Below are 13,572 nucleotides of genomic sequence, written 5' to 3'. Positions count from 1 at the left end.
TAAACTGCTGTCAGTTTGTAGTGTGGATGGGTGCCCTTTAAAAAAAGGTGTTCTGTGAAGTTTTGCTGTTTGTTGGAAGCATTTGGTTATATAGATGTGCATTACAATAAGATTATCCAGAGGAGAGCAGCAAAAATGATAAAAGGTTTATCTATGAGACCTATGAGAAAAGGTTAAAAAAAAAATTGGGAATGTTTAGTCTTGAGAAAGAAAAGCTAGTAAGTCTTCACATAAGTTAAGGGCTGTTACAAAGCAGACAGTAATCAGTTGTTCTGCAGGTCTGCTGAAAGTGGGACAAGAAGTAATGCGTTTAATCTGCAGCAGGAGAGATGTAAGCTAGACATTAGAAACTACTTTTTAATTATAAGAGTAGTTTAAACTCTGGAAAATACCTTCCGAGAGAGGTTACAAAGTCACCATCATTGGAAGTTTTAAGAACAGGTTGAACAAACACTTGTCAAGGATGGTCTAGGTTGACTTGGCCCTGCCTCAGTGCAAGGGGCTGGACTTGATGACTCTTTGAGTCCCTTCCAGCCCTACATTTCTACAACTCTATAAAAGGAAAATTCAAAATGATGCAAGCGCCTTTGTTTCTTTTTGTTATTTAGGTTTGAGTCAATTCAGCAAGAACTAAGCAAAGCAACTGCGCAGAACAAGGAGTTGCAGAGAGAGATGGAGCGGTTACAATCAGAAGTGACGCGGTTCAAAACAATGCAGCTGAAGGCAGTGAAGGATGCAGAGAAGTACAAGGAAGAGAGAGACTCTGTTTTCAATGAGTATCGCCTCATAATGAGTGAGAGAGACCAAGTGATCAAAGAGGTGGATAAACTTCAAACTGAGCTAGAGCTTGCAGAGTCCAAACTAAAAAACACTTCCTCAGAGAAAAGAGTGGCTAGTGAAGAGATGGAAGCTTTAAGACAGGTACCAAGGGACCATTTTATTATGGGTGGGAGGATAAAGAGGTTTTACTAGTGCCTTCTCGCAGCTGTGCAAAAAAAAGATGGGAAATGTGGCTTCATTGTGAAAAGGAAATTCTCTCCTGGTGGCACTCTTTATACAGTCGAGTTCCTGTCAGCTGTGATCTGCTGTGCACTTGACTTGTTCTGATCAGTTCACTTCAAATTCTTCATTTTAAAAAGCCAGCCTTTTGTATCCAGCAAGTGAGGCACTGTATAACAATAGATAGAACTCAGATATATAATTTTTTTCTTTCATTTTTAACTGGTAGCTGAGAGAGACATCTGGGTATTATCTATTAAGAATAAGACCTAGCATTATAAAATAGACTCTGTCTCATTTTAACATCAACTCAAAGACTACAAGTATGTCCACTGTTCTTGGTCATTTAGTCTCTCAAAATTAGAGGACATTTGGCACTGCGATTTACAAAAATATCGGCACTGCTTTATAATTTTATTAATCCGAAAGCGGTATTACTTCAGCAATATATTCTTAAAATGTTTAAAACACGAGTGCTGTTAGTAGGATTTACAAATGCAGCTTTCTGCTAAATAGTAAAATAGTATTCACTTGGTCATTCAGTTTTCAAATATTTTGCTTAGGTATGATTCACATACGACCAAATATTTTTTCTAGTACCCATCAATCTTTTTTTATGCTTTTCTTTCACACGCTTGTCATGGATCACAAATAATCCTTTATATAATAATATCTAACTGCAGCACTTCTGAAAACCAGATCTCTTGTATTTAGATACATAAATATGGATTAGGCTATGTAGCCAACACTGAAGCAACCAACTTCAAAAAACTTTGGTCTAACAGCTAGCACCTACTAAGTTCAGTTACCTGGAATCTAAATCACTAAATAAAATAAATAATTGACCTAGCTATGTCACTCAGCTGTGAAAATTTTTGCACCCTGAGCACCTTAGTTAGGTCAACCTAACCCTACTGTGGATATGGCAAGGTTAATGGAAGGATTCTTCTGTTAACTTAGGTACCGCCACTCAGAGGGGTGGATTAACTACATAGAAAAACCCTTTCCATCGACATGGGAAGTGTCCGTACTATGGCTCTATAGAGGCACAGCTGCAGCACCATAGCTGCAGTGCTGTAGCATAGACAATGCCAAAAGGTGGGTTTTTCAGAAGCTCTCAGTGTTGGCCTAACTCCGATCTCATTGAAAACAATCATAGTTTTACCATTAACTTCAGTGAAAGCAGAATAAAGGTAATTCTGAACACTTCTGTAAATCTTACCCAAAGTTGACTGAATGCTCATAATTTAACAATCAACACAGTTCCTACAACAATTTGCATGGGTGCTTATTAAGCGTAGGATTAAAAAAATAAAATAAATAAGCATTCCTGGAGAGTTGGCTCACAATCTTGAAAGCCCACTTGAATGAGTAGTTGAATAGGGACAAGAAGGAGGAGATAATCCTGATGAACAAGGTGCTAGTTGCTGACATTTTTTTAAAATAAAATGTTATGAATGTTTTTTAAGGGTAGATACAACTCCTGTGTCTGTAAAGTGAGGCTGCCGCCATAGCTTTTGCTAGAACAACTCTTTTAATTGTCACTTCAGTTTTTCTTTTTAATTATGGGCATAGTCTGCCTCTGAGCAGGACGTTGCTTTGTTATGTAATGCTGACCATCTGAATTTGCATTTATCTAGTTCTGACTGGATCTAGTACCTGGGCAGGAATTTGAGAGGGATATACGGGTGGTTTATTGATCAAGTGACACTTCCACTTGGAGTACCATGCATGAGAATCCCATGTAAATGGGATTATCCTTTCAAAGAGTTTGAGTATATCTCATACTGCAATTGCTGCCTATTGTGTGTAGCTCCACCTATTGATATGTTGCAGTTATGACGGTCATGTATTATGGTCATAGCTATTTGTCTAAAACAGCACTGCATCAATTTAAACTGTTTTAAATGTTCATCCTGCAGTACATCTGTGTATAGTGATGCAGTTTTTGTGCTATTACTAAAATGTAAAAGCTACCAAAGCTAGAGGTTTTTCTTATAATTTAGCTTTTAAAAATTAAATGAACAAATGAGCCATGAACTCTCAGACCTAGTGCTACTCCCTGGTTTCTACATCTTCAGGCATCCTGTGTGCTCCAATACAAATGGATTAAACCATAGCCAGACACTTCTGAAATGTATGGCGCACACAGGTGGTAGAACAAATCAAAAGTAGGAAAACTGAATTAAGCGTTCTTATTGTGGACAATTTCAGGCAAGAGCCCAATGATTTTAGCCATACGCAGAGCTTTCGATAAGGGATTTATGTCTGTTTTTGCAGGCTCAGGTAGCCTGCCATACCATTTTACTTTTAGGATGGGGGTGCACAAGCAACTACCTGGGTATATGATACTTTTCTCTCAGCAATTCAGTTGGTTCTTTTCTTTGCCGAAAACGTTGTCTTCGCTCTTGTATCTTATGGGGCTCTTCATCACAATGTATTCACATTTGAAAACTTCCTACAAGAGTAAGAATTTTTATCACAGATGCGAACAGCAGTTCACTTTCTGCCTGTGAACTGGCTACATTCTCCATTTGATTATATAGTAATGAAACTGTGTAATTTGAGTTCTACATACCTATAGGCAGAAGCAAATTGAGCAAGAATGAGCAACAGTTGCCCAATCATTATTAGCACTGTCCCACGCTTATAGTTATAGCATCACCTTTTGTAAATAATAGCAATATGGCAGTTCTTGTTTACCAAGAGAATAGGATAAATTCTTCAGCTGGGATTTGGGACTGAAGTTCCACAGTTTTTTATATTTACAGCATCCATTTCTGTTGGCTAAAGAGAAGAGAATTCTCTGGTGATTTGGACACACAACCATGTTAGCAATCTTCCCTTCCACACTGGTAGTCTGTTTTCACCTACTCATATCCAGCAGTCCTGCTTTCCCACCATTGTGTGGAATTTAACACTCTACCCTATTCAGCCATCATGCCGGTGCCACACAGAATGATTCTTCAGATCAGAGAGCAGCATTTTCTATTGGGAATTGTTTTGACGGGCATCGGATGGTATTTGATCTTGTGCTGTCAGGTTGCTGTTCAGTCTAAACTGCATAAAACAAATGAAGCTGAGAGGAGGCCTTACTATTGGTTGGAAAGAAGAGATATCTGTCCTAAATCAGCGAATTGCGTTATTTTATATCAGTGTGAGCACCTCTGAGAAAATTATTGCAGTGCCTAATTTTCCCAAAGTTTTAAAGTATGATTTTCTAATATTTAAAAGCCTTTTCAGGAGTGATTCCTTTGCCCCAATGCTTTGTTGGCCTTTTGGCTCTGCTGAACACCGATGACGCTTTATTACTTCTATATCACCTTTGTCCAAGAATCTCAAAGCACTTTCTGCGGAGAAATTATTCAAGCCATGCTACAAACTGATGTGGTGGGCCTGTTTTTTTTCTGAGGCACTAAACAACCACAGCTCCCACTGAAGTCAGCACCTCAGAAAATTGGGACAAATGATTTGTTCAAGGCCACACAGTGAGTGAGTGGTGGGAATAGAACCCAGGAGTCCTGGTGCAAGTCTCCTACTCTAACTGCTATACAAAAATCTTTGTTGCAGTATAACAGCAGGATTGTTTTTATGATCTTAACAGCTCTGTTTAAAGTCTCCTAAGAATAACTCTTTGTCTTCATGATGTTGCACAGGCCCATTAGTAGAATGTTCACACCTTGCAGTTGATTTGCATGCTACATTCAATATAATGTATTGTTCACAGTATTTTATGGCACATCGTATTCTTATAATAGTAACACTTCACGGTACATGTGCACACAATTGGTGTCTTACACTGTAAGATACTCATGTCCCTTTAAAACAAATGTGAAGCTACGGGACACTCATTAACTTAGGTTGGAAAATATTATCTCAGCTGTGCAATAATGAAGGAAATTGCTCTGAAATAACACAAAAGGGAAAGGTTTGTGCTCACATTCTGCAAAGGGGAGCTGTATAGCACTATGTTATTACAACTTTGAATAAAAATACGTTTAAAATATGTAATATGATTGTTTTGCGTTAAATCTGACTGGCTATCCAGGACTCCTGAGGACTTGCAACAAATGTCCTTTCTCCAGGTTTCTCAGAACCATGAGTGTTCCTAGATTATGTGCTTCGTTATTCAGACAGCAAGGTGTTTAAAGGTGGTGGTGTGGCAGTTTTAACACTTTGCTGAACATTGTTAGCTATTCTTTTTCTGAATTTAATATGGGAACAGAGCTGTACAATTCCCCTTTTCGCAGAATGTTCGTTATACGCCCTCAGTTTTTAAGGTGTCAATGTGTATTCAACTGGAAAGAAGAAATATTGCTCTGTACCTAACACCCTGCAAACAATGGGTCTCGTTGTAGGAGCTAAACTCAGCTTTAGTGGAAAGAGATCGAGCAATTTGTGAGAGGAATGAGTTGCTGGAAAAGTACTGTCATGAAGTGAAGGACAAGGCTGAGGCCCAGAAGGAGCTTGATCAAGCTTGCAAGGATATAGAAACAGTGAAGGAAGAAAGAGATGTTGCCAGGAAAGAGAGAACAGAAGCTATCATCCAGAGAGACCATCTGCTAAGGGAATATTACCAAGCTCGTCAGGTACTGGCTGTCTTTGTAGAAGGCTTTTTCTTTTTAGGTCGAGGAGAGTAAATGCCATTCGGCAGGCATGTAAATGTCTTGATACAAAGCTTTTTTTTTTTTTTTTTTTTAATTCAATGAAGAATGCTTATGCATGCCTGCACACACTCCTTATGAGGGGGGAGTGACTAGACTACTTGTTTAAAGTAAGTCAGTCAGTCACAGTTTTAAAGTTTCCATTTATAAAGAGTTAATAAATGGTTAATAGATTTTTTAATATATGGTTAACAGACTGTTATAGCCCAACAGTTCAGCAGGTTACAGTAGTGGTGTGGCTGGAGCATCACCCCCCCTTATGGATCTTCCAGGACCCCACTGAGGCAAGCTCAGTCCCACCAGCTAGTTTTCCTGTCAGTCTTTTGAGGGGCTCAACCCCAAAAATGTTGAATAACAAAAAAAAAATCCCCAAATACCAGTCTGTCCCCCAGTCTTCTGGTGGGAGGAGGGGTGAGGCGGCGCGTCCCTGCCCTTTCCTTTGGGCTTGGTTCCCCCACTAGTCTCTGATTTGAGTGTTGTGCGCTCCTTGGGGTCGTGCTGTTCCTCCAATGGCTGCTCCGGCTAGCAGGCTCTTTGCCTGTCAGCCCTGAACTGAGTCAGGTGGTCTTTTTATTCTCCTTCTTGGGTTGGCATTGGCTGCAGGTGTAGCAGGGTGGGGGTAGTTGGATCTAAAGGCTCTCCTTAGCCCCTTCTTTGCTGCTATGAGTCCTCTCAATCATTTAAAACAATCTGTAATACCTCCTGCTGGTGTGCTCGTATATATCTGTTACATAGCTACTTATGTCTGTAACATGCTTATTGTGTGTGCCAACAATTTAAACCTTTATAGAACAATTTATGTGTGACTAAAGTTTTTCTGTTCTGCATAATTTTTGTACATTCAATCACACTAAGATATACAGATCATTAAAGGGATGATGGAACACATCAAGCTGTGACTGTTAGTGATTATGTAAACAAGTTAAAATATTCTTGCAGTTTTGCATGTTTGTAGATCTATTGTATGTAATATATCACGTACATTCATATACTGTAAAATCCGACACTATCCCTGCTTCTCATGCTTGAGAACGAACTACAGGATTTACAGTAATTTTGATATTAGCGAAGACCCTTCAGAAGGTTTTTTGTGTGTATGAAAAAGGCGTATTTTCATTCATCTAATTTCATTATGGTATCAATCCTGTATCATAATAGACTCTTTTCACCAGAAGAATTTCCCTGTCCTCAGTTTTCTGTGCCAGGTATATTTGTCAATCTTGAATCAGCATCCGAGTGAGCAATAGAAGTAGGAATTCAACTGGGCTGTGCAGAACCCTCTTGTTTTCAGTTGGCTATCATGCCTCCAACTCTTTATCTTGTTGTGCAGAAAGTTTTTCTCCACCTCCCCCGCATCAAAAGCCACTGATATGGGAAGACTTTGGCTTGACTTACAGCATTCTGCAGAGGATCAGCACGAGTTTAGGAATACTTCATGTAGGCAGGACCGGTAGCACCTTGTCACTCAGCAGTGTGCTCCACTTCCCATATAGGTAAAGCGTTGCATTTGATGGACTCCAAAGGAGGAGCCTACTGCTGAATGAGAGATGGCTGTTACAACAGCTTTTAAGAATCTTTACAGCAGGGGATTCAAGAGGAGTGAAATGTGAGCAGTGGTTTCCTGAGGAATTGAAATTACAGGGGGGGTGTCAGGACCAATGAGATATATAAAAGAGATATTAATAAAGTAAATGTTTTGTTAGGATAATGCAAATTTAACATAAGGATAATGCAAGTTACACCAAAACATAGAACATGTCTAGATTTCTATAAAAATATATAAAACATAATTTTTTTAAAATGTATTTAATTTAAATTGACATTTGAAAAGTAAACCATCATGGGATAAGAGGGCAGTCCGCTCATGGATCAGTAACTGGTTAAAAGATAGGAAACAAAGGGTAGGAATAAATTATCAGTTTTCAGAATAGAGAGAGATAAATAGTGGTATCCCTGAGGGGTCGGTACTGGGACTGTTCAACATACTCATAAATGATCTGGAAAAAATTGGTAAACAGTGAGGTGGCAAAATTTGCAGATGATACAAAACTATTCAAGGTAGTTAAGTCCCAGGCAGACTGCAAAGTTTTACAAAGGGATCTCAGAAAACTGGGCGATTGGGCGACAAAAATGGCAGATGAAATTCAGTGTTGATAAATGCAAAGTAATGCACGTTGGAAAACAATCTCAACTATACATACAAAATGAAGGAGTTTGAATTAGCTGTTAACACTCAGGAAGGAGATGTTGGAGTCATTGTGAATAGTTCTCTGAAATCATCTACTCAGTGTGCAGCGGCAGTCAATGATTCCTAGCATTCTGTATGCTTTTTTAGAAAGAACAGGAGTTCTTGTGGCACCTTAGAGACTAACAGATTTATTTGAGCATAAGCTTTTGTAGGCTCCAGCCCACTTCATCGGATGTAGCCCATGAAAGCTTATGCTCAAATAAATTTGTTAGTCTCTAAGGTGCCACAAGTACTCCTGTTCTTTTTGCAGAAACAGACTAACACGGCTGCTACTCTGAACCCTTTGTTTTTTAAAGAAAGGGATAGATAATAAGACAGAAAATATCATATTGCCTCCTATATAAATCCATGGTATGTGTACACCTTGAATACTGTGTGCAGATCTGGTCAACCTATCCCAAAAAAGAGATATTGGAAATGGAAAAGGTACAGAGATGGGTAACTAAAATGACAAGGGGTATGAAACAGGAGGAGAAATTAAAATTACTGGGAATTTTCAGCTTAGAAAAGAGACGACTAAGGGAGGATATGATAGAGGTCTATAAAATCTTGACTGGTGTGAAGAAAGTGAATAAGGAAATGTTATTTAATCCTTCACGTAACACAAGAACTAGCAGTCACCCTATGAAATTAATAGGCAGCAGGTTTTAAAAAAACAAAAGGAAGTACTTCTTCACACAACATAAAGTGAACCCGTGGAACTCTTTGCCAGGGGATACTGTGAAGACCAAAGCTACAACAGGATTAAAAAAAGAACTAGATAAATTCCTGGAGAATAGGTCCATCAGTGGCTGTTAGCCAGGATGGGGAGGGATGTAACACCCTGCCTTGAGTGTTCCTAGCCTGTTTGCCAGAAGCTGGGAATGGGCAACAGGGGATGGATCACTTGATGATTCCCTGTTCTGGTCATTCTCTCTGAAGCACCTGGCCTTGACCACTGTCGGAAGACAGGATACTGGGCTATATGGACCATTGGTCTGACCCAGTATGACCATTCTTATGTAAAAATTAATTGTAATAATAAAAATGTTTAGTACATTGTGTGCCCAACATAATGACCTCTCAAGATAGCAACAATATGAGATGATAACCTTGGCAAATACTGCATTTTAAAAATCTTGGCCTACTAGGAAACATAAGAACATAAGAACGGCCGTACCGGGTCAGACCAAAGGTCCATCTAGCCCAGTATCTGTCTTCCAACAGTGGCCAATGCCAGGTTCCCCAGAGGGAGTGAAGCTAACAGGCAATGATCAAGTGATCTCTCTCCTGCCATCCATCTCCATCCTCTGATGAACAGAGGCTAGGGACACCATTCTTTACCCTTCCTGGCTAATAGCCATTTATGGACATAGCCACCATGAATTTATCCATTTCCCTTTTAAACATTGTTATAGTCCCAGCCTTCACAGCCTCCTCAGGGAAGGAGTTCCACAAGTTGACTGTGCGCTGTGTGAAGAAGAACTTCCTTTTATTTGTTTTAAACCTGCTACCTATTAATTTCATTTGGTGACCCCTAGTTCTTGTATTATGGGAATAAGTAAATAACTTTTCCTTATCCACATCACTCATGATTTTATATACCTCTATCATATCCCCCCTTAGTCTCCTCTTTTCCAAGCTGAAGAGGCCTAGCCTCTTTAATCTTTCCTCGTATGGGACCCTCTCCAAGCCCCTAATTATTTTAGTTGCCCTTTCCTGAACCTTTTCTAGTGCTAGAATATCTTTTTTGAGGTGAGGAGACCACATCTGTACACAGTATTCGAGATGTGGGCGTACCATGGATTTATATAAGGGCAATAATATATTCTCAGTCTTATTCTCTATCCCCTTTTTAATGATTCCTAACATTCTGTTTGCTTTTTTGACCACCTCTGCACACTGCATGGACATCTTCAGAGAACTATCCGCGATGACGCCAAGATCTTTTTTGTGACTCGTTGTAGCTAAATTAGCCCCCATCATATTGTATGTATAGTTGGGGTTATTTTTTCCCATGCGCATCACTTTACATTTATCCACATTAAATTTCATTTGCCATTTTGTTGCCCAATCACTTAGTTTTGTGAGATCTTTTTGAAGTTCTTCACAATCTGCTTTGGTCTTAACTATCTTGAGCAGTTTAGCATCATCTGCAAACTTTGCCACCTCACTGTTTACCCCTTTCTCTAGATCATTTGTGAATGAATTGAATAGGATTGGTCCTAGGACTGACCCTTGGGGAACACCACTAGTTACCCCTCTCCATTCTGAGAATTTACCATTAATTCCTAGTCTTTGTTCCCTGTCTTTTAACCAGTTCTCAGTCTATGAAAGGACCTTCCCTTTTATCCCATGACAGCTTAATTTACGTAAGAGCCTTTGGTGAGGGACCTTGTCAAAGGCTTTCTGGAAATCTAAGTACACTATGTCCACTGGATCCCCACTGGATATTTATATATTTATATAAGTTTCCATTCCCAGTCACAAATCTAGCATTCTGGAGCAAAGTCACTAAAATATAGTCCAGCAAACAAATGTTTATTTAACGTGCCCCTTATTTAAGCTGTCAGAGGTGCTTTCACGTGAGTTCACCTCCCAGGTGGGGGGCAAGAAGACACCTTGCTCGTTCCTTCAGCTGCTCACTGTTTGCTCTGGCCATGACTGTTCGTTGTGCAACCGTTCACTTCATCACTCTGTTGCCAATGGCCCTGCACAGTCACCTTCTGCTGCCACCTGCCACTGTGACCTCTGCGAGTTGGTCTCTTGAGGTTCCACCCAGCTCTCAGTGATTTCAGCTGAGGGAAACCTCACTGCCAGTGCAGTCTGGGCTGTCTTTTACACAAAAACACTGTACCCACAGGAACACTGTCCCCACAGCAGGACTAAGCACTTAGACCTGATTATCAGTGATTTCAGCTGCAGTGGTCACTTAACAGAACAAAAGACTATCTGTGGAGCCTAATCAGCTCTGTCTTTAAACAGTGGAGAGGGACAGGTCCCCACCATCTCTCTTGATGCCCTCAGTCATCACAGGCTAAGTATAGTTCTACTGCCCTTTACTCATACAATAAGAACATTTCATTCCCAACCCCACTCCCACACCCCACATTCAAGTGATTTGTAACCCAACCCCAGCCAAAATCTATCACTTGGGCAACACAGCTCTGTTTGCTGGATACCTAAGTAGATAAGATGTGAATGTAAATACAATCTTGTCCTGAAGCCTTTCTCCCCAGCCCCCAGCTCATCCCTAGCTGTCAGAGAGAACTCATTTAGACTTTGTTTACAAATCATCATTTGAGATTATTAGGTTGGCCAACATCACCGAAATGAATGCACTGACATTGTCATAAAAAACAGCAGCTATATAAGGAATCTAGTCTATGTTCATACTTCTCAAATTTACTATGCTTTCAGATACACATATTTTATCATACACTGTATATGCTTTTAAAGTGTGTAGTAATGTTTCAGTTTCAATTCAAATTTCCAAACAGTCACTAAATTGGCATGTTTCAGAGTAGCAGCCGTGTTAGTCTGTATCCGAAAAAAGAACAGGAGTACTTGTGGCACCTTAGAGACTAACAAATGTATTTAAGCATAAGCTTTTGTGGGCCCACTTCATCGGATGCATAGAATGGAACTTATAGTGAGGAGATAGATATACATACAGAGAACATGAAAAGGTGGGAGTTGCCCAACCAACTCTAAGAGGCTAATTAATTAAGATGTGCTACTGTCAGCAAGAGAAAAAAAAACTTTTGTAGTGATAATCAAGATAGCGCATTTGAGACAGTTTAACAAGAAGGTGTGAGGATACTTAACATGGGGAAATAGATTCAATGTGTGTAATGGCTCAGCCATTCCCAGTCTCTATTTAAGCCTAAATTGATGGTATCTAGTTTGCATATTAATTCAAGTTCAGCAGTTTCTAGTTGGAGTCTGTTCTTGAACATTTTCTGTTGCAAAATTGCCACCTTTAAATCTGTTACTGAGTGGTTAGAGAGGTTGAAGTGTTCTCCTACTGGTGTTTGAATGTTATGATTCCTGATGTCAGGTTTGTATCCATTTATTCTTTTGCGTAGAGACTGTCCGGTTTGGCCAATGTACATGGCAGAGGGGCATTGCTGGCACATGATGGCATATATCACATTGGTAGATGTGCAAGTGAATGAGCCCCTGATGGTGCGGCTGAAGTGGTTAGGTCCTATGATGGTGTCACTTGAATAGATATGTGAACAGAGTTGGCATCGGGCTTTGTTGCAAGGATAGGTTCCTGGGTTAGTGTCTTCGTTCTGTGGTGTGTGGTTGCTGATGAGTATTTGTTTGAGATTGGGGGGCTGTCTGTAAGCATGGACTGGCCTTTCTCCCAAGGTCTGTGAGAGTGGGAATGGTCTTTAGGATAGGTTGTAGATCTTTGAGGATGCGCTGGAGAGGTTTTAGTTGGGGGATGAAGATAATGGCTAGTGGCATTCTGTTATTTCCTATGTTGGCCTGTCCTGTAGTAGGTTACTTCTGGGTACTCTTCTGGCTCTGTCAATCTGTTTTTTCACTTCAGCAGGTGGGTATTGTAGTTTTAACAATGCTTGATAGAGAGCTTGCAGGTGTTTATCTCTGTCTGAGGGATTGGAGCAAATGTGGTTATATCTTAGAGCTTGGCTGTAGACAGTGGATCGTGTGGTGTGTCCTGGATGAAAACTGGAGGCATGTAGGTAAGTATAGAGATGAGTAGGTTTCTGGTATAGGGTGGTGTTTATGTGACCATCGTTTATTAGCACAGTACTATCAAGGAAATGGACCGCTTGTGTGGATTGGTCTAGGCTGAGGTTGATGATGGGATGGAAATTGTTGAAATCATGGTGAAATTCCTCAAGGGCTTCTTTTCCATGGGTCCAGATGATGAAGATGTCATCAATGTAGCTCAAGTAGAGTAGGGGCATTAGGGGACGAGAGCTAAGGAACGTTGTTCTAAGTCAGCCATAAAGATGTTGGCATACTGTGGGGCCATGTGGGTACCCATAGCAGTGCCACTGGCTTGAAGGTATGTATTGTCCCCAAATGTGAAATAGTTGTTTGTGAGGACAAAGTCGCAAAGTTTAGCCTCCAGGTTTGGCATGTAACTAGTTCACAAAACTAGGGGAAGGGGTGTTGGGGAAATTCAGGGAGGGTGTACAGGGAAATCACTGAATGTGAGTTCTTAGGGCCTGTCTTTGTTTTATGAAGGGGAGTGGAGGATTCTGAACAAGCTGAGTGGAGATCTCTGTGATATAATCACTGCTGGATACATACTACATGGAGTCAAATCTTGGTTGCTGTGGGTTCATTTGGGGGTTTTGAGGGATGCGGTGGGGGTGTGGGCGGAAGAGTGGGAAGGGAGATAGCACACCGAAAGGCAAGACATGAATTTTTGTTGCCTTTGTTAGTTCTCATGAATTAGTATTACACTTTTCAGAGTGGTGGGTTGGAATGTGGCGGGGGGGTTAAGCATGAATGGTTACAATTAGAACCATTCGTGGAGGCATACAGCCCTAAAAGTGTAGTGTCCTGGGTGTATTGACCCCTCTATATGTATTTAGACCCTGTTCTTGCAAACACACAGTTGCTTAACTTTACTCAAGACAGTGGTCCCATTGAGTTCATCAGGACTACTCACATATGTCAAGTTAAACTGACTTGTAA

General features: G+C 40.3%; 1 protein-coding gene across 1 annotated transcript in view; it reads left to right on the top strand.

The window, feature by feature from the left end:
- The window catches only part of DLG5 (discs large MAGUK scaffold protein 5), a 197,981-nt gene that overhangs the window by 132,673 nt on the left and 51,736 nt on the right, over positions 1 to 13,572 (top strand). Inside the window, exons 7-8 of the mRNA XM_050959879.1 lie at positions 609 to 921; positions 5,358 to 5,588. Of these exons, the coding sequence (XP_050815836.1) occupies positions 609 to 921; positions 5,358 to 5,588 (544 nt within the window). The remainder of the gene's footprint in view (positions 1 to 608; positions 922 to 5,357; positions 5,589 to 13,572) is intronic.

This window comes from Gopherus flavomarginatus, chromosome 6 (assembly GCF_025201925.1).
Source record: "Gopherus flavomarginatus isolate rGopFla2 chromosome 6, rGopFla2.mat.asm, whole genome shotgun sequence".
In the NCBI taxonomy this organism is placed as follows: Eukaryota; Metazoa; Chordata; order Testudines; family Testudinidae; genus Gopherus; species Gopherus flavomarginatus.
The sequence above is the reverse complement of the archived record's forward strand: the minus strand, read 5'-3'. Positions and strand labels throughout refer to the sequence as shown.